General features: G+C 35.5%; 1 protein-coding gene across 7 annotated transcripts in view; it reads left to right on the top strand.

The window, feature by feature from the left end:
- Positions 1–25,009, top strand: part of ZGRF1 (zinc finger GRF-type containing 1) — a 76,248-nt gene that overhangs the window by 8,206 nt on the left and 43,033 nt on the right. For 6 of the 7 annotated variants that reach the window (XM_038581861.1, XM_038581860.1, XM_038581858.1 and 3 more), the window contains exons 4-12: positions 4,694–4,753; positions 6,260–6,445; positions 6,758–9,023; positions 12,284–12,357; positions 16,546–16,596; positions 19,337–19,417; positions 21,184–21,369; positions 23,767–23,869; positions 23,964–24,061. In XM_038581861.1, the coding sequence (XP_038437789.1) occupies positions 4,694–4,753; positions 6,260–6,445; positions 6,758–9,023; positions 12,284–12,357; positions 16,546–16,596; positions 19,337–19,417; positions 21,184–21,369; positions 23,767–23,869; positions 23,964–24,061 (3,105 nt within the window). The remainder of the gene's footprint in view (positions 1–4,693; positions 4,754–6,259; positions 6,446–6,757; positions 9,024–12,283; positions 12,358–16,545; positions 16,597–19,336; positions 19,418–21,183; positions 21,370–23,766; positions 23,870–23,963; positions 24,062–25,009) is intronic. The other variant, XM_038581859.1, reaches the window with a different exon arrangement.

The raw sequence follows: 25,009 nt of genomic DNA on the forward strand, positions 1-25,009 counted from the left end.
AGTTTGAGCCCCACGATGGGTTGAGGGATTACTTTAAAAATAAATAAACAAACTTTAAATAAAAATGTTACTGTCCCAAGTAAATTGGAGTCCTCATTCATATTTTTTCATCATTTGATTTGTCCTAATGAATCCATTCACTGTTGATGATATTCTATGTAATTTTCTTTCTTTCTTTCTTTCTTCTTTCTTTCTTTCTTTCTTTCTTTCTTTCTTTCTTTCTTTCTTTCTTTCTTTCTCTTTCTTTTCTTTTCTTTCTTTCTTTTCTTTTCTTTTCTTTTCTTTTCTTTCTTTTCTTTTCTTTTCTTTTCTTTTCTTTCTTTCTTGATTTTATTTATTTATTCATGAGACACAGAGAGAGAGGCAGAGACACAGGCAGAGGGAGAAGCAGGTTCCATGCAGGGAGCCTGAGGTGGGACTTGATCCTGGATCTTCAGGATCAGGCTCAGGGCTGAAGGCGGCGCTAAACCACTGAGCCACCTGGCTGCCCTCTATGTAATTTTCTAAAAAACGTTTTTCCTATTTCGTTGGGCCAACTCTTCAAAGTCTCACAGATTTTGTAATATTAAAAATCTCTGATTAGATTCTGCATATCCTTCCTGTCTTCGGTACAAATTTATAATATTGGGTCACACTAGTGTTGTAATCCAACTTTATCTTCAACTATAGCATGTATCTATTGAATGTCCATTTTATCCCTTGTATTGATAAGTCTTAGGAAAACAAGATAAATTCAAGTTAGTTGCAGGGATTTTCTGTGATCCATGAAAGTTAGTAATCTCACTGTATACTAAATAACACCCTTCTTCTCAAATCCAAGCCAGTGCTTATTCTCTTGCTAGTATTACCTTTACCTGTCCAAGTCTTTGCTGTCGGGGTTGATCATCTTCATTATTTGAGTCATCATTTAATAAACATATTTTGCTGGTAGGCAATGGGACAATTTAAATAAGACATACAAAGGCAATGTAGAAGACCAGTTAATGTCAAATGGACCTGAGTTTGAATCCTGGCTCTTCACTTATTAGATGTATAATCTTGACAAGTTATTTAGCTTCTCAAGGCCTATGGTCTCTTTAAGTTGTCTTGAGGATTAAATGAGAAAATGTATAAACCTCTTAACAAAGTGCTTGGCACATTGTAAGAATGCAGTAAATGGTAACATTATAGTTTTTGTCTTCAAGGAGCTTTTATCTAAGAACATAAGGATTATAATATGTATAGAGATATGGTTAGGGTTCTATAGAAGCGATATCAAAGTCTGGTTCAGAGGAGTCTTTCCAGATAAAGAGTATTTTTTGAGTATTTGTTTTTTGTTTTGTAAATAGAATTGATAGGTTGGAGGGAAAGGAGCTAAAGTTGGTGTCATAGTTATAACAACATGGAGGCATGAAACGTAAACATTTGGGGAGCTAGAAGCCATTAAATACGCCTGGAATGAAGGGCTCGTATTGGGAAATAGTAGAATGTATGGCTTAAAGGGGTAGTCAGGAGTCATATCATGAGAGAATTTGTATAAGCTTTAGGAGCCAGTGAAGAATTATGACCAGAGAGTAACATAATCATGTTTCTGTTTTAGAAAGATCACTCCGGCAGCAATGTCTAACATAACTATTAAGCTGTGTAGGATGAAAGTTTGAATTTAAGAAGACTGTAAGCTAAAGAATAACACAAAAATGATGGGGATCTGACCAAGTAGTCATTAGCAATGACAATGGAGAGAAAGGATGATTAGAGAGAAATTATGAAAATATTATAGAATCTTAAGTTCTTGGATATGGAAGATGTGAAGAATCCATAATTTTTAGGCTTTTGTATGGTGATTATGGTACTGAATAAGATATCTTGAAAAGAAAAAGCAAGTTAGGGGAAAAATGGTGATTTTTATTTTATTTATTTTTTATTTACTTATTTACTTATTTATTTATTTATTTATTATTAAATTTTTATTTATTTATGATAGTCACAGAGAGAGAGAGAGAGAGAGAGGCAGAGACACAGGCAGAGGGAGAAGCAGGCTCCATGCACCGGGAGCCCGACGTGGGATTCGATCCAGGGTCTCCAGGATCGCGCCCTGGGCCAAAGGCAGGCGCCAAACCAATGCGCCACCCAGGGATCCCTAAATGGTGATTTTTAAAAAAGATTTATGTATATATAGGGAGAGAGAGAGAGTGAGAGAGAGAGAGCGCGCATGCGCGCACATGTGCTTGCAGAAGCAGGGGGAGGGGCAGAGGGAGAGAAAATCTTAGGCAGACCTTGCACTGAGTGTGGAGCCCAATGTGGGACCAGATCCCATGACCCTGAGAGCATGACCTGAGCCGAAATCAAGAGTCAGATGCCTAACTGAATGAACCACCCAGACACCCCCAAAATTAAGACCTTTAGTTCCATTTTGAATGTAATGAATTTTTTTTAAAGATTTTATTTATTTATTCATTCATGAGAGACACAGAGAGAGGGTAGATATATAGGCAGAGGGAGAAGCAGGCTCCATGCAGGGAGCCCGATCTGGGACTCGATCCTAGAACTCCAGGATCACACCCTGAGCCGAAGGCAGATACTCAACCACTGAGCTACCCAGGCGTCACTTGAACATAATGAATTTGTAGTGTCATAGGACACATTTAAGTAATTGGCTCTAGAGACCTGGAACTCAGCAAAGTTGTGGACTACTAATACAGATTGGGAGTATATGGCATTTAGATGATATTTGAAGCTTCTGGAGGTGATTCATTCATTTATTTCTTTAACAGATATTTTGTAAGCATGAGTTACACACTGTTCTATGGGATGCAGAGGGAACAAAACACATGAATCTCTGACTTCATGGAAAAAGCAGGGAGGAGACAGGCCAGTAAACTAAATGAATATGTTTTCCTAGTCGTTTAGGCAAACAACTAGGAGTAGAGTGAGCAAGGATAAGAATGGAGATCAAGGGGATTATTTAGGCCTTATTGGTCATTGAAAGAACTTTTGTTCTTGTTCTTTGGGAGCTGTGGAGATACTGGAAGGATTTGAGCAGAAGCATGACATGATCTGCTTTGTGTGGATGTTATTACTCAAGAATGGGGTATAGACAGGTGCCTGGGTGGCTTAGTTGGTTAAGCATCTGACTCTTGATCCTAGCTCAGGTCTTGATCCAGGGTGGCGAGTTCCATCCCTGTGTTGGACTCCTCCATACTGGGTGTGGAGCTTACTTAAGAAAAAAAAAAAAAGGATAGAGTATAGAATGTAAAGAATAGCAGAGAAAAGATAGAGCCTTTGTAAACACCAATCTTTCAAACAGCTGTATTGAGATATAATTCACATGCTCTTCAATTAACCCATTTAAAGTATTCAGTTCATTGTTTCTTAGTATATTTACAGGATTTTGCAACCATCATTACAATCTAATTTTAGAACATTTGTCACCCCAAAAAGAAATCTAATACCCACTAATGGTCACTACTTAGTACCCACCTCCCAGCCCTGAGCAATCACTAGTCTACTTACTGTCTCAATAGATTTGCCTGTTCTGGACATGAATGGGATTATATAATTGTGGCCTTTCATTGAATGACTTCTTTCATATAGCATGTTTTCAAGGTTCATTCATGTTGAAGCATGCTTCACTTTTTTTTTTTTTTTTTAAGATTTTATTTATTTATTCATGAGAGACACAGAGAGAGAGAGAGAGAGAGGCAGAGAGACACAGGCAGAGAGAGAAGCTCCATGCAGGGAGCCCGATGTGGGACTCGATCCCGGGTCTCCAGGATCATGCCCTGGGCTGCAGGTGGCTTTAAACCGCTGAGCCACCGGAGCTGCCCTTGAAGCATGCTTCAATACTTTATTCCTTTTATTGCTCAGTAATAGCCTATTGCATGGATATATCATATTTATCCATTCTTCAATTGATACACATTTGAGTTTCCACTTTTTGGCTGTTATGAGTAATGTTGCTGTGAATTTGTGTGCAATTTTTTGTGGAGACAGGTTTTCATTTCTCTATATATACTGAGTGGAGTGGAATTGCTATTTTTAACCTTTTAAGGAACTGCCAAACTATTCTCTAAGATGATGGAATCCGCAGTATATAAGGGGCTAGAGGAGAAACTTCTATTAAAAAAAAAAATGGCTAAAGACACAAGGAGAAACCCAGAAAATTATAATTACCTTAGCTTCCTTTTTTTTCTTCCATTCAACTTGTAGAGAACTCTTTATATATTTACTGAAACCTTTTTCAGATATGTGATTTGTAAGTATTTTTCCCAGTTAGTAGCTTTCCTTTTTAAAGTTTTATTCCTTATACCTCATAAACAAGTCTCCTATCCCAATGCTGATGACTTACTTCAAGCATTGATCATCTCCCCAATCCTCCATGCCACACCATTACTGTAATTTGTTTACTCATCTTGCTTCCTGTTTTGCCCTATAATGCATTCCAATTCTGTTTTTTTCCCAGTTCCATTCCAAGATCCTCCTGGTAGAGATTAAGTTCATGAATTTCTTATGCATTTACTTTTGTTTTTTTGCACAGACTGAATAGTTGCTTAGGAAACATTTGAAGTAGATGCACTTTCTAATCCAGAACAAAGTGGGTATTTCTCTCATGATATGATTTACTTATATAAACAGTTTTGATTTGCTATTGAAGATGTTTAAGAAAAGCAGAATTATATTGTTTCTTTTTAACATTTATTTTGTTTTAATATAGGCAGTTTTATATGATGACAAAGGAGAATGTTTGGAGAGTATATTTCTTAAGTGCCTTGAGGTATTTTAATGTTTCTATTTTTAAGTTACTTAAATCTCTATATTTAAGTTAAAAAATCTCTTTACCTCCTTTATGAATATTGTTCAAGTCATGGTATCTAAATTCGATACGGTAAAACATAGACAATAAGACAGACTTTATTGTGTTGGTCTAAAAACTTGAAATAATTTATATAAAGTGCAATTTAGTAAGTTTTTTTAAAAGATTTTTAAAATTTATTGATTTCAGAGAGAGAGAGCTTGAGAGAGAGTGCAAGCAGGGGGAGGGGCAAAGGAAGAGGGAGAAGCAGGCTTCCCCACCGGACAGGACCGAACAGGGAACCTGATATGGTACTTGATCCCAGGACCCTGGTATCATGACCTGAGCTGATGACCTTTAAGAAGACCCTTAACCGACTGAGACACCCAGGCACCCTAGTATGATGATTCTAAAAGTGTTAAAATGCATATTCTTATTATTGTTATGTTGATTTTGGCCATGATGTTAAACCTTTTAAAATTTTTTGTGACATTAATAGTGGTTGTGGTATTTTTGTATTTATCAAGAGGGTCTATGAAAAGTACCTGCTCAGTAGATGCTTAATTGGATATAACTACTGTTGTTATTACTTCATTTTAAATCATTTCATTAGAAAAGACTAAGCATATTATCTGTGATAATACACAGATTTTGTATATCACCACTAGGTTGATAATCTTATTTATTTTTTAAAATTTTATTTATTAGAGAGCAAGCAAGTGTGTGTGCACAAGCAGGGGGGAGAGGCAGAGAGAGAGAAGCAGGCTCCCCACTGAGCAGGAAGCCTGGCCTGGGGATGGATCCCAGGGCTCTGGGATCATGACCTGAGCCAAAGGCAGCCGCTTAATTGACTGGGCCACCCAGATGCCCTGATGATCATTTTTATGCTTCAGTCAGAGACAATAGCGAGTGCTATATTTTGGGGGTTTTGTTAGTTTGTTTTGATTTTTCAAAAAAAAAATTGTTATTAAAGTAATGAAAATGCTTTTTTGAAATATGATTTAAGCAACTGTAATTTATAATATTTAATATGTGGTAATTATGAGCATGTAGTTGACATGAATTTATAAAAATGTATCATTGGTATTTGACAGCTCTAATTTTAAAAAGTACATTTAGTTGTATGGATTCTTAGTGCGCTCCTTGAGAGAGTGCATATTTGTCTTGCTTGGTGAGCTCCTTGAGAGAGGGCATATTTGTCTTTTTTTTGTACCTCCTGCAAAGGGTCTCACATATATAATATTGAATAAGCAAATTAGTGAAAATTTTTTTGCTATATTATTATCCTTTTTTTGTGCTTATTGATAGTTAACTGGTACATGAAAATAAATGAAGATTTAGTTATTGATTCATACATTGTAACAATTATTTATTGAATATTGTGTTTTGCTAGTGCTAATGACCTACTGGAACACATAATCAAATAATTAGATGTATGTGATTTTAAATTTATTTTCAAAAATTCTTTAAAATTTATTTAAAATTTAGGTGAAGCCTGGAGATGACTTAGAAGGTGATCGATACTTAATCACAGTTGAGGAGGTTAAAGTTGCTGGAAGCATTGCTATTAAACCGGATGTCATTAAAGAAACATCAGAGTTAAATCCAAGGAAATTTATATCCTCTGGGCGGTCCCTTGGATGTCAGCCTGCTGGTTTAAAAAGGAAGTTTACTGTAAGTTTCTCTGTTGAAAATAAGAAATCAATGTATATTTATATTCTTTCAAGAAGTACTGAATTTGAAATTATTGTACTCTATCATTAAAATGGTACTTCATAATGCAAGTTTAGGTAGACAGGAAGTAAACCCCAATTAGAAAAATCTTATTAGAAATGAGTGTTTACATTTTAATTTTACAAATTTTATATCTTTATTACTTTACCTTGCAAAACACACTCCCTTTTCTTTTTTCTTTTTTTTAGCCAATTCACTTCATAGTTTCTTTCTAGATAATGGAAAAGCTAACAACTGTTTTAATATTTTTAGGGTTTTCAAGGACCACGTCAAGTGCCAAGGAAAATGGTTATTACAGAAAATGATGAATCAGCTGCATCACCTGAGGCTAAGAAACCTGGCCCTATTTTTCTTTCTCCCTTCTACAACACACCTCCTTTGTTTTCTACTGCTGGCAAGAAAGATACAAATAATATGCCAACAGACCCTGAGAACAGTGTCATTTACAAGAACAGAGAGAAAAATGGCTTATATTATTCTTCTGTTGTCTCTACTCCATCCTTTAAGAATAACCCAGAAATGCTATGTGAAGAAAATTATTTTTGCTCACCTGTCTATTCTGTAAATAAGCATTCAGATTCTTTACTATCCAATGAGGCCATAAAAAAAGATGGTTTGACATCTCACTGTTTAGGAGTTTCAGAAAACATCAGAAGCAAAGCACAGATATTAGCTCTTCTAAAGTCCAAATCAACTAGTATGGGTAAAGAACTAGATTCTGGGATTACAGAACATTTCCCTCAGATACAACTACAAGAAAGTGTAAACATTCCTTCTAAACCAAAGTGCATAATTGAACAAGACAAGTGTGGTGAGGTGAAGAGCACAGACAATTTATACTACCAGCATCAATCGGAAAATACTATGAGCTATAAAAGCAGATGGGCCATGTATTTATCCTCACAGAGTTCACCTGTACGTTCTTCTACTGAAGATGGAAATAATATAGAAAGGAAACCCAAAACTCAGGGAGATAATGTAAATTTAAATTTGAAAGACCTTGTACAAAAAAGGATACAGTTTTTTGAAACATGTACTGAAAAGGGTAAAAACTATAATGAAGACAAGCCAGTAGGTGATAATGATCAATCTTGCGATCAGGAAGTAAAATTGGAAATTCCTTCATTCTGTAAAAGCAACAGCTTACCATTTACCTGTAGCAGTGTAGAGAATGATGGCTTATTATCAGAATCTGACATTCAAAAAAATAATAAAATACCTGTTAGTCAGGATGACCAGATGTGTCTAAAAGGATCAATTCTCATTAGAGAAAATGCTCAGAAGATAAATATATGTGGAACCCCAGAAAAGTATGACCAACCCATGTCGTCCCTGCCAGAATCTGAACATCTACAAATTGAGTCTTCTACAAGTAACAATTCTAGGATCTCTGATGACTTTACCAATATGCTTTCTAAAAGTAATACTGATAATGAAAATCTTAATAGTATTCCTGAACCAATGAGTAATGTAACACAGCCACTTGTGGAGGTGACTTTTAATCTGAACAATTTTGAAACCAGTGACTCTGAGGAGGAATCACAAGAAAATAACAAAATTTCCCAGGATTCAGAGGGTTGGGTAAAGGAAACTCTGGTTAATGATGGCAGTTCAAGTGTTCAAAAGAGATGTGAAAATATAAGCTGTAAGAAAGTTGGCAGTGAACATTTGTCTCATTTAACATCTATGGAGGATAAGCCTACAGAGACATTTCCTAAAGAGACTCTGCTGTCACAGTTTTGTGATAAAGCGTGTATAGGTTTTGACACAGGACCTTGGAAAACTGGAAACAGAAAAGAAATAGAAGAGTATAATGACACATTAAGCAGTTTTGATTCATCTTTAGAGTGGACTGATGATGTATATGTAGATAATAATGAAGATGCTAATAAATCTATACAAAAAGTCAGAATTAACTATGATATTGCTTCACTACCGAGTAAGTCTAAAGGTATAAGCTCAAATTTACATATTCCTCAGTTAAACATAGCCACTAATCAGATTCCTAAAAACAGCCTATTCTCGGAACAGTCTGGGCTTAAGCCTTTTATAATGGGAAATAAATTAGACAAAAATGATGAACAGGTTTTACTGTCAACTTCTAGCAGTGACATCAGTATCCAACAATTAAATGTTAATCAGAATCACTCTGAAGAACCTGTTGCTCTTGGTAAATCAAATACCCAAGTTTCCAATTCTTTGTTGTACCTTCTCGGAGAAAAGCATCCTATTTCCAAAGAAACAGAAGCGTGTATTCCTGAATCCGAAGATTTGGGAAGGATTAGAAGTTTAGACCATGACCATATTGAAGTAGAACCTGCTGGAGAAAGCAAACAACATTGGAATAGTCCTAGGAATCCTTCAGAACTCTCTGGATTAATAAATAACATTTCCCTTTTAAAGTCATTGTCTGAACATAGTACAGCTTTAGAAGGCTTGGAAATATTGAAAAAGAAAAATACTACCTTTAAACAACAAGGAACTCTACAGACATATAATCCAGATAGTAATTCTGAAGGTTAGATTGACATGTTTGTTTTGGATTGTTCTTTATATATCTCAGAGGATGAAAAGTATTTGCTTTGGAAGCTACATTAAAGAATTACAGATTTTTTTTTTTTTTTTTTTTAAGAGAACGAGAGAGCAGGCGGAGGGGCAGAAGGAGGAGAGAGAATCTTAAACAGGCTCCACACCCAGTGCAGAGTTTGACAAGGGCTCAATCTCATGATCCTGAGATCATGACGTGCTGAAACCAAGCATCAGTTGTTTAACCAACTGAGCCACCCAGGCTATAATACACACCAAATGGCTTCCAAATTATTACACTATTATCACTACTGGCAAGTTTGTAAAGTTCACAAATCCTTTGATTTTTTTGTTTGGTTTTGCCATGTATCCTACTGAGAAGATATAGTTAGAGTATTATGTTCAGAAGTTGCTTGGGTGGGGGCATCTGGGTGGCTTTGTTGATTGAGCATCCAACTCTTTCTTGGTTTTAGTTCAGATCATGATCTCAGGGTCCTAGGACTGAGCCCCACATCAGCTCTGTGCTGGGTAGGGAGTCTACTTGAGATTCTCTCCTCTCTGTCCCTCCCCTGCTCATGTGCATGCTTTCTCTCAAATAAATAAATCTTTTAAAAAAGTTACTTGGGTTATTTTCTTTAGTGTGATTATGTTATCATTTGATGTTAATATAGTTAAAGTTCACTGTTTATATTCAGTATGAGGACTTTTTTGCCCATCCTTGTTGATGTATGTAAAATATTAATCTAGTTCAGGAATCGAAGCTGTATAAAACCATAAACTCAGATCTCTTCCTTATGCCTTTCATCCTGTTTTTTTTTTTTTTCATCCTGTTTTTACCTACCGTTATATGTAGCCAATATGTCATCTCTGTGTTTCTTTTTGCAAAAATAAATACCTCCATATTTACATTCTTATTCCCTAACTTTTCAACAAAAGATCGTATACTGTATATATTCTTTAGCACCTTCTTTTCACTTACTATGTCTTGGAGATTGCTTCCTATCAATTCAGAGGACATATCTTCATTTTATTGTTTACATCTGTGTAATATTTGTGGATAAACCATCATTTATGCAACCTGTCTCCAATACTTTGCTATTACAAATAATGTGATACTAAGTAACCGTGTGTGTGTGTGTTTGCACATTGTTTGAAGTGTATCTTCAGGGCAAATGTCTAGCAGTAGGGTTGCTTGGTAAATATGTGCCTTTATTGGATACTTCAAAATTCCCTCCATTTCTTACCCCTACCAGTAATGTGGGAGAGTGTTTGTTTCTCCAGTCTTGCCAAAAGTGTGTTACCTAAGCTTTGGAGTTTTTGCTAATATGATAGATAAGAAATGGCATTTCAGTGTATTTAAATTTGTATTTCTCTTACTACAAGTGAAATTTAACATATTTTCATATGTTTAAGCATCAGTTGTATATATTTTTCATGAACTGTCCTACCCTTTTTTCCAGATTTTTAATGGCTGTTGGTCTTTTTATTCTCATTGATTTTTAAGAGTTCTTTATATTTTAGAGATGCTAACCTCTTTATGATATGTATTGGGAAAACAATGAAACCAGAAATAACAGTTGACTAAAAATGAAGTTTTAACTAGATTGAGCTATGATTTTTTTTTTACAATAAAGTTTTTTTTTATTTAATCTCTACACCCAACATGAGGCTTGAACTCATTACCTTGAGATCAAGTGTTTCATGCTCCCCCACTGAGCCAGCCAGGCTCTTCTGAGTTTCATTTTTACAAATAATAACCACTTTAAAATTATAGTCTTCTTGAAGAAGATTATAGTCTTCTTGAAGAAGACTATAGTCTTCTTAAAGAAATTGATATGATTGAATATGTATCTTTTTCTTTAAGAAAAAAAAAAAAAAATCCAGGGCAGCCCCAGTGGCTCAGCGGTTGAGCGCTGCCTTCAGCCCAGAGCCTGATCCTGGAGACCCTGGGATCGAGTCCCATGTCCGGCTCCCTGCATGGAGCCTGCTTCTCCCTCTGCTTGTGTCTCTGCCTCTCTCCCTCCCCCCTTCCCCCCTCCCCCCCTCATGTTTCTCATGAATAAATAAATAAACTCTTTTTAAAAAAATCCTATTTTTAAACAGATACTCAAGTAGGTAGTATGGTGTAGCCACCCTGTCCTCTTTTCCATTCTGCAGACTTGTCAATTCTCCTGTTGGCAGGAGACTCTCTACCTGTTCTGACTTTTGTCTGAACACCTTTATTCCTGGCATAGCTAGTAGCTTTTTCTTGTATTCAGATCTCAAATGTTGCTTCTCATGAGAGATCTTTCTAATCATCCTATCTAACATTATTCTCTATCATATCAACCTTTGTTATGAGGCTCTTTTGTATCATAATCTGAATTTATCTAGTTGTTTAAATTTTTTGTGGCCTTTTGTTAAAGAGACTACTATTTTCCCAGTGCCTGGTACAATGTACTTAGAAGATAGTTGATTTTTTTTTCCTCAAACCAGAGTCAAATGGGTTTAAGATAGATTTAAAAATAGCATTAAGTGCTTTTTTTCTTGTCTGTATTTGCATATAGCAGCAGTTTAATAGTCTTAGCTTTATTCCAACAGTTAATACTTCATTTTTAGCATATTTTAGTATAAGTTATTAACTGTTGGCTTGGTATTTATTTTTCAATTAGTTTGAAAAAAGAAAAGGAAACATTTCTACTATTGACTTAGAAAGTAACCAAAAAAGTATTTTTTCTTGAATTTTTATGAAATGTTTGACTACACATATACTATACAGATATACAGAATAGTGAGTGAATCCTGAAATATCCAGATTCAACAATTATCAAAGCTACCCTATCTTCAAGCTTAAGTTGTATTCCTTGCTTTATAAAAGAGGATTTTTGAAAAGATGTTATTATTTGTAAGTAACTGCTATACCCAACATGGGATTCAAACCTATAACCCTGAGATCAAGAGTAAAAAACGCGGGCAGCCTGGGTGGCTCAGCAGTTTAGCACCTGCCTTCGGCCTAGGGCGTGATCCTGGAGGCCCCGGATCAAGTCCCATGTCGGGCTCCCTGCATGGAGCCTGCTCCTCCCTCTGCCTGTGTCTCTGCCTCTCTCTCTCTCTCTCTCTCTCTCTCTCATGAATAAATAAATAAAAATCTTAAAAAAAAAAAAAAGTCAAAAATGCTCCACTGACTGAGCTAGCCAGGTGCCCCTAGAGATGTTTTTAAAAATTTAAAAACCTATACGTCTGAGGAATAAAATCATATTTTATTTATTCTAGCTAGGAAACGATCGACTGCAGAAGTTTTGCAAGCTTTACCAAAGTTGCCTCCTCTGAACCAGGATTCTCAACAGGTACATTTTTTCCTATATTGTTTTATTTTGATATAGAATGTTCTGTTCATGTAATGAGATTACAATAATATAGAGAGTCCTGAGATATTTGGTTTCATGACCTGCCCCCTGTATCTCAGTAATTGTTTTCATTACATCCTTTGGGGGAAAAAAAAAAGCCTAGCAATTCCATTTATTAGATAGTAGTGAACAACTTACTAAGTATTATGTCCTGGTAATTTTGTAAGCTTTTTATTTTTTCCAATTTTATTGACAAAGTTGACATACAACATTGTACCAGTTTAAGATGTACAACATAATGATTTGATATATGTATATGGATTACTGTAAGCATTTTATTTTATTTTATTTTACTTTACTTTACTTTTTATTTTTTACTTTACTTTTTAAGTGGTCTCCTTGCCCAGGGCAGAACCTACTATGGGGCTTGAACTCAAAACACTGAGGTTAAGACCTGAGCTGAGATCAAGAGTCGGCATTTAACCAACTGAGCCACCCAGGCACACACTCCCTGACCCTGCCTTTTTTTTTTTTTTTTGTAAGTATGCTCTACTCCCAGTGCAGAGCCCCATGTAAGCATTTTATTTTTAAATACATGCAATAACTAATGGAATATATGCACTTGTTGGGTATTGCACAGCTTCCCAAGCTTTAGAATAGATTAGTTTTCTTGTTCACATTGATTTTCACATGGTAATTGATTTTTATCATAGCAGTTTCTGAAAACAGCTTTCAAAAGATATGCCATTGAAAGAAATGACATAAGATCTGAGGTTGAAACTGAACTACCTTGAGTTAGTTCATTCAATGATCAATAGATGTCAAGTGACACTTTATTTCCCTTAAATTAATTTTTATTTTTTTATTTTTATAATTTTTAAAGATTTTATTTATTTAGTTGAGAGAGAGAGAAACTACACAAGTGGAGGGAGGAGCAAAGGGAGAGAGAGAGAATCTTTTGTGTGGACTCTGCTGAGTGTGGAGTCCAGCATAGGCCTCAGTCTCACAACCATGAGATCACAACTTGAGCCAAAACCAAGAATCAAATGCTCAACCACTGAGCCACCCAGGTACCCCTTCCCTTAAATTTAAAACATTTTGTGGAGACCCTGATGAGTTTACTCTGGCACCCCAAAGTACCTTGTTGAGCAGTTTAGGAACCATGGTAATACTATTAAAATTGTAGCACTAATTAGAATACACTGAAATTCCAGAATAAATCATTTAAATTAGTTTTTCTTCTTGGGGATGCTATTATCATATTTGGAGGGATATTCATTATATGGCACTGCTCTTTCTAGAAGACATGTTTGAAAGAAAAGAAAGTGAAACATTTCATTTACCCTTATTTTGTATCTTACTCTATTTTCCATATTACTGTTTTTTTTTTTTTTAATCTTGAGGGGTGTTTTCTTTTTTAAATACAGAAACAAGTGAAGAAAAATAAAACCTTGCAACTGATAATTATTACTGTTTCCAGCATTTTTTGGCCTATTTTTAAAAATATGGTTAGATTGATGTGTATAGATAATTTTGTATCTTTTCCTCTTAATATATTATGTTTTTCTTGGGGTGCCTGGGTGGCTCAGTCAGTTAAGCGTCTGCCTTGGGCTCAGGTCATGATCTTGAGGTCCTGGGATCGAGCCCCACATCAGGTTCCCTGCTCTGCAGAGAGCCTGCTTCTCTCCCTTTTCCTCGGCTGGCCACTCCCCCTACTTGTTCTCACACACACTCTCTCTCTCTCTCAAATAAATAAATAAAATCTTTTCACACACTCTTTCTCTCTCAAATAAATAAATAAAATCTTCTCACACACTCTCTCTCAAATAAACAAAATCTTAAAATATATATATAATGTTTCTCACATTATTAAAAGACTTCTTAAATATCATTTATCTATTTATTTATTTATTTTTAAAGATTTTATTTATTTATTATTCATGAGAGACACAGAGAGAGGCAGACCCAGGCAGAGGGAGACGCAGGCTCCATGCAGGGAACCTGACATGGGACTCGATCCCGGAACTCCAGGATCATGCCCTGTGCCGAAGGCAGGCGCTAAACCACTGAGCCTCCCAGGGATCCCCCTATCTTTTATTTATTTATTTATTTATGTTTGTTTGTTTGTTTAGTTAACTTTTTAGCTGCTTGGTTTGTAAGTTTATTATTGTCTTTGTCTGAAAAATCTTAATTGAAAATTGTGTTTTGGGTTATTAGCTCTCAGCAGTCTGCTCCTGAGCTCAAAGGAAGCTTGCCTTCCTTTTAGCTACCCAGTCTTTCTTCTTGAGCAAGGGTTATTTTGTAATGGCTCCACCTCTTTCTAACTTCTTTATTAGGCTTCTTCTTCTTCTTCTTCTTCTTCTTTTTTTTTTTTTTTTAAGATTTGTTTATTTATTTATTCATGAGAGACACAGACAATCAGAGATACAGAGGGAGAAGCAGGCTGCCCACAGGGAGCCCAATGCAGGACTTGATCCTTGGACCTGGGATCACACCCTGAGCTGAAGGCAGATGCTCAACGTCTGAGCCACCCAGGGGTCCCCAGGCTGTTTCTCATAGCCTAGCTTCTCTCATATAGCAGCATGAGCTTTCTTATACATCTCCATTTTGTCTGGAGTTATGCTCTTTATGTATTGAAAGAGTTGTTTCTTATAAGCATGTTCATATTCTCCCATTAGTAGCACATATAATCTGCAACATTCTGACTCATGATGTGCTTTCGATGCACTTCTGCATTGAATTCCTCGTTTTCTAAATCATAACTAGGGCGGCAGCCCCGGTGGTGCAGCAGTTTGGTACTGCCTGCAGCCCAGGGTGTGATCCTGGAGACCCTGGATCGAGTCCCACATCAGGCTCTGTGTATGATGCCTGCTTCTCCCTCTGCCTGTGTCTCTGCCTCTCTCTCTGTTTCTATGAATAAATAAATAAATAAAATCTTTAAAAAAAATTATAACTAGCGAATCATTTGGTACTGTGAGGGACAGACAAGCCTCCATTCACAGCTCCCTGGAGGGCCCAAAAAGCTTTATTTCCAAGAGTAGTTCTGGCAAGCCCAGCATCCAAATAGCAGGAGAAGGTACCAGTTGACCATCAGTTTTCCAGTCACCTCCACTTGGCCTTCATAGAACTCGGCAATGTCAAACCTATTGAGAACCTGTGGGCCAGTAGCCTGCAGGTACAATATGCTGCAGCGTGATTTGTCAGGGCAACCTTCACTCCATACTCTGGGAGCTCATGATGTAAGTTAAACAAACTATCATATCTCCTATATGGGCATAAGTAATCTGTCAAATCATATCTCTGTTGGTTACACAAACTATCATCCTGTATTAAGATGTGTTGTACCTATTTTTTCCTGAATTATCAAGTGTTTCCAAGCATAGTAAACAGCTTTGCCCTCTCATCATCTTCTGAATTTCACTTGGTATCTCTTAAAGTAAGCCTTATTCTTGACAACTTTAACAAACCCTATCCTGCAGAACAGAGACCACGTTGGCAGCTCACCACAGACCAGCAATTAAATATATCTTTTAAAGGTTACTTACCATCCCATCCTATGGATATCCTATGCTTTGGATAAGCAGTGCCCTATTTTGAACATTTAAGTTATTTCCAGCATTTTTCTAGGATAAATAAAAGTTTAGTAAATGTTTTTGCACATAAATTATTGTTCACATTTTAAGTTTTTTCCTTAGATTTGAGTCCCACAAGTGGAACTGATGACTTGAAAGGCTAAGAACAATTTTCTTGATTTATATTGTCAAAGCTAAAAATCTTACAGTATGAATATTTATTTTACTTCACATTCATCAGTACTAAGATATTTTCAATTCTGGGGCACCTGGGTGGTTTGGTTGGTTTGACATCCAACTCTTGATTTTGGCTCAGGTTGTGATCTCGGGATCTTGAGACCAAGATCAGCGTCAGGCTCAGTGCGCACTCTGAGGTCTGTTTGAGATTCTCTTTTCCTCTCCCCTTTCCCTCATTCTTGTGCTGTCTCTCAAATAAATCAATCTTTTAAAAGTATCTTCAATTCTTGCTGTCAGAATAGTGTTAAATTAACATTTTGTTTTTACTCATTTGATTATTAGTGATAGTGTTTTTATTTATGTCCAATAGAATTTATATTTTATTTTGTAACTTACTAGTACCTTTTAGTTATTCTTATATTAATATTCTGTTCCTAAGATTATAAAAGAAAATGAAGTTGAACCAAGTAAACCACTTCAGTCTTTGCAGGTAAGTTAATTTTTAAAATATAAAGTAGCCAGAAATTGAATTGTATGTATAGATGTGGCATATTGTCAGCTTTCAGTCTCATTTGTAATTAGTTACCCCTTTATACTTATTTAGATGGGCCTGCTGTCTTATATAAATGGTTAATAGGATTTGGTTAAATAACAAATCTTTTGTCACCAATAAGCTTGTAAACTTGCAAGCATTACTTAATCCAGGAATTGTCATTACATTTATAGCTGTACTTGCAACTCTGTTCCCTACAAGAGAACAAAACAATATTCGTATAGTGGTGGCTCAATTATTTTTCATCCTTATATAATAAGATCAAATATATAAAATCATAATTAGCAACTGCCTTATTACAAATGATCACATTCTTAATTCTTTTTTTCACTTGAAAAAATAGGGCTTAAAGTCTTTCAAGGACAATTATCACAGAGTAAAACTGCAAATAAATACTATCACTTTCCAGAAGGAGTTGCCATTTAAAACAAATATCATATATATACATATATATATATATATTTTTAAGATTTTATTTATTTATTCCTGAGAGACACAGAGATAGAGGGAGAGAGACAGAGACACAGGCAGAGGGAGAAGCAGGCTCCATGCAGGGAGCCCGACGTGGGACTCGATCCCAGGTCTCCAGGATCAGGCCCTGGGCTGAAGGCGGTGCTAAACTGCTGAGCCACCCAGGCTGCCCCAAATATCATTTATTTTTAAAAAGCTGTTGTAATCTCACAGTACAGAAAAACGTTTTACGATCTTTTGCAAAAAAAATTTTTATTTAAATCTTTAGCATTAATATAGGAGCATATTTGCATTTTTGTAATGCCTTTCATACTACAACTTTCTAAAAATCTCTTCATGTACATTAGTATAGAAAAAACTGAAAATTTAAAGTTAGGGTGCTCTTTGAGGATATATTTAATGGCACTGCTATTTTATTTCTGCTAATTTTATTTCTATAATTAATTATACATTGTAAAGCAGAAGAAAAAATGTGCTAATTGATTTTTAAACTCATTAAAAAAATAAACTCATTGTATTAGAAAATACTAATTCTAAAATATGAGTTGAATGTTTTCAAGAACTACTTAGTTGGCAGATGTGCTAATGTATTGTTTTTTTTTCTTTTTTTAAGATTTATTTATTTATTCATGAAAGACACAGAGAGAGAGGCAGAGACATAGGCAGAGGGAGAAGCACGCTCCTCGCAGGGAGCCTGGTATGGAACCCGATCCCAGATCCCAGGATCACATCCTGAGCTGAAGTCAGACGCTCAACTGCTGAGCCACCCAAGCATCCCTAATGTATTATGTTGTTAGTGGAAAGTAACCATTATTTGAAGAAATACACTACATTACCTCTTCTGTCTATTTAGGGAATTTTTTTCTCTATATTTTTTAAACATAAAAGTTTCTCAGTTAAATTCCGTTTGACTATCTAATTCATAGTAGAAATTATGGTTGTTGGGATCCCTGGGTGGTACAGCGGTTTGGCGCCTGCCTTTGGCCCAGGGTGCGATCCTGGAGACCCGGGATCGATTCCCATGTCAGGCTCCCGGTTGCATGGAGCCTGCTTCTCCCTCTGCCTGTGTCTCTGCCTGTCTTTTTCTCTCTGTGACTATCATAAATAAATTAAAAAAAAAAAAAAGAAATTATGGTTGTTTTATATAGTTACTTGGGGAACTAAAAATTACTAGTTGCTGTTGTCTATATCTTGTTTTTATAGTTGCTAGAAAATTATTCTTTTCTTTTCTTTTCTTTTTTTTCTTTTATTATTTTTAATGTAGCCTGATGTGGGACTCCATTCTGGAACTCTGGGATCATGCCCCGAGCCAAAGGCAGATGCTCAACCACTGAGCCACTTAGGCATCCTTAAAAGAAATAAATCTTTAAAAATAGTCATATGCTCTACTGACTGAGCCAGCGAGGCTGTCTGATTCATTCTTTAAATAAACAACACTGTTTACAATTTTTGCTTCTTTGGTTTCTTACTAATTTTTGAATGAAATAATCTGCATTAAGTATTAGATTAGGTGGGTAATTATTGGATATGCAACAATTTTTTCTAGTTTTAAAATACTCAATTTTAACTCAAATTCTAAAATTTTAGAATTAGGGGTGCCTGGGGTGGCTTAGTCAGTTAAACGCCTGCTTTCGGCTCAGGTCATTATCTTGGGGTCCTGGGATGGAGTCCCATGTTGATCTCCCTGCTCAACAGGGAGTCTGCTTGTCCCTCGTCTTCTGCTCCTCCCTCTCACTCATGTGCACACTTGCGCACATGTGCACATGTACTCTCAATAAAATCTCAAAAAAAAGATTCTTTCTCTCCCTTTCCCTCTGCCCCTCCCTATGGTGTGTGCGTGTTGTTTCCTCCCTCTCTCTAAAAACAAATTTTTTAAATATTTTTATTTATTTATGATAGTCACACACACAGAGAGAGAGAGAGAGGCTAAAAAAAATTTTTAAAAAATTTTAGAATTAGAATTTTTTATTGCTGAGTTTTAAAAATTAATTAGCATAGTACCTTATCTGCTGGAGAACTCCTTTGCCAGAGGTAGCTGTATGCATGTGTGTATGTATATATGTGTGTATATATACAGAAGCAAGATTGAAATGGCAAGTATATTTTCAAATGGCAAACTTTAAGTTTTGGGAATATTTTCCCATCAAACTGATGTTCTGCCTATAAAACTATTCTAGCTAACACACCTATTGATATTTTATTCTAGTTCTTTTCCTTTGGAGATAAAGAGACTGCTTTTCTAGATGTTATGCCTAAACAATCAGAGAGAAAAACCTGTGACCTTAAGGTAAAATTTGTGAACAACTTTGATTTTCTAATCAACTGTTTTTTCATACCACCATCAGTTTTCATAGGCAGAAGGTTAATGAGCATAATGAATTAATCTGGTTGTAGGAACAAGAAAAACTAACTGATTACTGCTACTCCTTGTTTGATCTTGAGCCCTTTCTCTTTACTAATGAACCAATAATGCATTATGCGTATATATAATGCATACCCTAGGGGTTGGACAGAAAGATAAAGTATAAATAATGAATGTTCTGTGGAGAACAAAATGAAGATCTTTATAGTCTAGAACATACTATAGTCTACTCTACTACTTCTACTTCTGTAGAAGTACATATAACCTAAGCTCTAATAGTGCCACCTACTCCAAATCAAAAATTTATAGAGAAAATAGCTGTAAATAGTTGGGTTTCATAAATACTGATTCTATTTAAAACCCAACAGACTTCTAGAAGAGATCTACAGAGAAGCATAGAAAACAAGGCATCTGCTTGTGGAGAATGTGTATTCCCCATAAAACAAATCAGAAATATACAGAGTCTAACAGTTGAGACTTTGTAAATTGAAATGTGTATGCTTTTAAAATTTAGAATATTTTCAACCAAAGTCTTGTGTAAGAGACATTTTAGATTTGATTTTCCTTTCAAATATGTGATTTAGAATCTTCATTATTATTATTATTTTTGTTTAAAAAGATTTATTTATTAGAGAGAGAGAATGCCTACAGAACAGCAGAGGGAGAGGGAGAAGCAGACTCTTTGCTGAGCAGGGAGCCTCGTGCAGGGCTCGATCCCAGGGTCCTGGGATCATGACCTGAGCCGAAACCAGAGGCTTAACCTAGGTGCTGTAGAATCGTCATTTTTAAATAAGAGAATATTCAGATTATTTATTATTGTAATTTTGTTAATTTATTAGTTAGAAATAAATTTGTCCTTTATGTACATTCCTTTGGCTCTATTAGCAATCTTAATTTTCCACTTTCTGGGTAGAGTTTGTCACCCTGTGAGGAACAAAAATTTTAGAACCCTCAAGGGGGCAGCAGAGAAAGCCATTTGAAGCCTGAAAGCTGATCAGGTCTCTAAGGGGCTAATAGTACTGCTCTAAGGTACATGCCTGTATTGGCATCATATTCTTGGGCCTTTGTTCTCAGAGCAATAGGATCAGATATTCTGGGAGGCAGAGAGCCCACCATCCCTCTTCTGTGAAGCCTGATAGTTTAAAAAATGCCTGAACAACGGAAAATGCTTCCTCTATTTCTTCCCTTACTTCCTATTATCATGTTTATCGACTGCTTCTTATATGCTACGCATGGTGTTAAAGGCACATGATACCCTGATGAAACAAAAAGGTCTTTTCCCTTAAGGATCTTACAGTATAGTTATGATATAGATTAGAAGAAACTTCATTGTAGTATAATGTGACAAGTCTATAATGGAAAGTTGTATAACGTACAGAGCAAGCATAGAGAAAAGAACAACTATATCTTTCTGGTTTAATTAGTCCATTATAACTATACTTCTTATGTCATAATAAAAAAGTTCATATTTATTAATGTTGAACTTGAATTCAATTAAAGCAATAACTGAATTATGTTTTATAATTCACATGTGTTAGGATAATAGTTTTTCTGGTTTTCAGTATTAGTCACTTAGATTATTTACAGTAAGTAATATTTAATAGAAAGCTGAATTATGATTTATTTCATTATAGTGACTATATATTAATATGTATTTATTATAATACTAATTTTTAATAATTTACTTGTAGCCTGTTGAGTTTCAAGGGCACCAAGTGAAAGGATCTGCTACTAGTGCTGTAATGATAAGAGGACACAGCTCACAGCTAGAATGCGGTCAGTTTCCAGATAGTATTGGGTATGAAAACTGCACAAGAGACACTTGTTTATTGACACCAAAATTGACCAGTGCTTGTATGCAGATTGATTTCCTGCAGGTAAAAATATCTTTTATAGTTGTCATTTTCTTTATGTCAATACTAAATTTTATGAAGAGATTATATTTAAATCTTTGAACAAACGTAAGTTATCCCTTCCCCTACTTCTTTAAGTATGAATGAAGCTTCTCTCTTTGCTACCAAATAGAGATCATTAAGAGAATGATATGCATATATTCAAAACTATGTCTGTTAAAAAGATTAAATATTTTTCTTTTTTTTAAGATTTTATTTATTCATAAGAGACAGAGAGAGAGAGAGAAAGAGAGAGGCAGAGACACAGGCAGAGGGAGAAGCAGGCTCCATGCAGGGAGCCCGACGTGGGACTCGATCTGGGGACTCCAGGATCATGTCCTGGGCCGAAGGCATTCACTAAACTGCTGAGCCACCCAGGCGTCCCGATTTTTTTTCTTTTTTATTAACACATAATGCATGTACAAAATAAGTGCATAATTCAATAATTACCACAAAATGAACACACCCATATAACCTCAACTCTTAAGAAATAGAACATTAAAAAAAAAAAAGAAAGAAAGAAAGAAATAGAACATTACCAGTATTCCAGAAGTCACCTGGCACCCTTTGAACTGCTACGCTTTTCTGTTCCCTCTGAAGATAACTATTATCTTGACTTATAATACCATGTTAGTTTTGCTTTTATTTTAAGATTTTATTTGAGAGTGAGCAAGTGGGAGAGAGGCAGAGAGAGAGCACAAGCAGGCACATGAGCAGTGGGGGAGGGAGAAGCAGACTCCCCCCTGAGCAGGAGCCCAGTGCAGGGTTTGATCCCAGGACTTTGGGATCATGACCTGAGCTGAAGGTAGACAACCAACTGAGCCACCAGGCACCCCTTAGTTTAGCTCTTAAAACTTGATGTGAATAGAGTAATATAACAATGTATTTGTTATGTCTGGTTCTTTTTGTTCAACATAGCACTTTTGAAATTCATCCATGTTGTTGCTTGTGGTTGTAGTTTATTCATACTCATTGCTGGTATACTAGTCCATTGTATGAATGCACTCCACAGTTTATCCATTCTTCAGTTGTTTGCATGTGGGGCCTATTACTGATTATGCTGATATGGATTTTCATGTGCTGTCATAAATATGTACACACGTGAACATTTTTCTGTCAGTTATACTACATTGGGGTGGGATTGTTGAGTCACGAGATGAGCATATCTTTCTTTTAGTAGTATATAATGCCAAACTGCTTCCCAAAACTGGTTATAGTTTATATTTCTATCAGAAGTGTGTAAGAGTCCCCATCACTCTATATCTTCATTAACACTTAGTGCTGACAGTTTTTGATTTGAATTTTAGTTATTCTGGTAGATATATAGTGGTATTTCTTTGTGGTTTTAGTTTGCCACAAACTAAATGAGATTGGGACCTTTTTGTATACTTATTGGCCTTTTTTGTATGTTCTTTGATGAAATGTTTATTTAGGTTTCTCCTTCAGTTTTTTTTTTTTTTTTTTAAGATTTATTTATTTATTTTAGAGAGATAAAGAGAGTGATCATGGGGGGAGGGTTAGGGAGAAGGAGAGAAGCAGACTCCTGCTGAGCATGGAGGAACCCAATGCAGGTCTTGATTTCAGGCTGCTAAGATCATGACCTGAGCCAAAATCAAGAGTCACACACTTGGGCAGCCCCAGTGGCTTAGCGGTTTAGTGCTGCCTTCAGCCTGAGGCGTGATCCTGGAGCCCTGTGATCGAGTCCCATGTCGGGCTCCCTGCATGGAGCCTGCTTCTCCCTCTGTTTGTCTCTCTGCCTCTCTCTCTCTCTCTGTGTCTCTCATGAATAAATACATAAAATCTTAAAAAAAGAAAAAGAGTCACATGCTTAATCAGCTGAGCCATTCAGTGCCCCCCTTCCTCAGTTTTTCCTTGATGTGTTTATCTTTTTAAAATTTTTGGAATTCTTCATATAGTGAAGAATTCATATATTGAATTCTTCATATATTGTTATTTGTATACTTTGTAAATATCTTCTGCTAATTTAAACAAGTGATTATATGAACAGAATGACTAACTTGCATATAGTTTGTTTCACTTTCATAGCAGTGCCAGCTATGTTATAACTATGGCCTGTGTTACAGAGATGTAAAAAATGTCATCAGTGTTAGGGTGCATCCGTTGTTTCAGTGATGTTAAGATATAAAAAATGTGAATTATAAGAATTGATGAAATATAATGTACTCTGCTTTTCCTGAATAGAGTTGGCTTCATAACATATTGCTTCTGTTCTTCTGTGTCTCAAGTTATAATCATGAACTGTGTATGTGTGTGTGTGTGTGTGTGTGTGTGTATTTATAGGAGGTAGATAAAGATACAGATATATACACATACACTTTTTCTTTTTACTGAATAAACTGAGAAATGGATCTGTTTTTCTAGTTCCCAGATGAAAGAAACATTCCAAAAGAAGATATTAGCTTTAATATTGAAGACAATTTTCAAGTGAGAGCTGAGTCAAATAAGGACTCAATTGAAAATGACTGTAAGTAATTTCTAAGTAAAATATAACTTAAAAGGCTACTTGACATTGTACAAACTGTTGTGTAAAAATCTGTGCTTTTTTTTTTTCTTCACAGTGATTTTGGATTTCTCTCCTAAAAATTCAGAACATTTCTATCATTATTTGGATTCTAGTTTTAAATCAGCAGAGAAGACTTCATGGGAAGCAAATAAGGTATGATGTAAAGACAGTTTTAATAGTTGAGAGTAAAAATTCTTGGTAATCTTGGGATGCCTGGGTGGCTCAGTCAGTTAAGCAGCCAACTCTTGATTTTGGCTCAGGTCATGATCTCAGGGTCCTGGGATTGCGCCCCGCATCAGGCTCCTCATTAGCAGGGAGTCTGCTAAAGGTTCTCTCTCTTCTCTCCCTCTGCCCCTCCCCCTGCTCGTGCATGCTTCCTCTTTCTCTCTCTCAAATAAATAAATCAATCTTTAAAAACAAATCTTGGTAATCTTAGAAGAAATAAATCCAGCAAAAACTAAAAAGATAAAAATCTTCAGATGATTATTTTAACATGATCAAGAAAATTTATCAATAACCAACCAATATTATTTTAGTGATTAAATAGCAGCATAATTTCTATTAGAATAAATAACAAAATGTGGATGGCTGCTATTTTATTATTCAAAGATGTTTTGAATTTTCTAATATGACATGCTATGAGAAACATACACAATTAGAGAGGAAGAAATAGCATTAAAAGAAGCAGGGAAAAAAAAAAAAAGAAAAAAAAAGAATCAGAAAAAAACGAGAAGTTTAAGAAGAATTTTGTAAGGGAGCTAAAGACAAGGTAAACTTGGAATATTAAATGCCTTCCTTTTTTATTATTATTTTATTATTATTATTATTATTATTATTATTATTTTATTAAATGCCTTCCTAAACCAGTTAGAAAACATAATAGAAAACGCGTCCCAACAATAGTAACAAATGATACACAATGCCTAGACATAGACTTAATTGAAAATGTGTGGAACATGTGTGAAATAGACTATGAAATTGTACTGTGAAATATAAAATTTGTGAATAAATAGCAGTTCAACAATACTGAATGCCCTGTATAGGTCAGAACCATAAGACTTGAGTATAGAGTGATGGACAAAACAGGTATGATCCGGTCTT

Source organism: Canis lupus, chromosome 32 (assembly GCF_011100685.1).
Source record: "Canis lupus familiaris isolate Mischka breed German Shepherd chromosome 32, alternate assembly UU_Cfam_GSD_1.0, whole genome shotgun sequence".
NCBI classification, from domain to species: domain Eukaryota; kingdom Metazoa; phylum Chordata; class Mammalia; order Carnivora; family Canidae; genus Canis; species Canis lupus.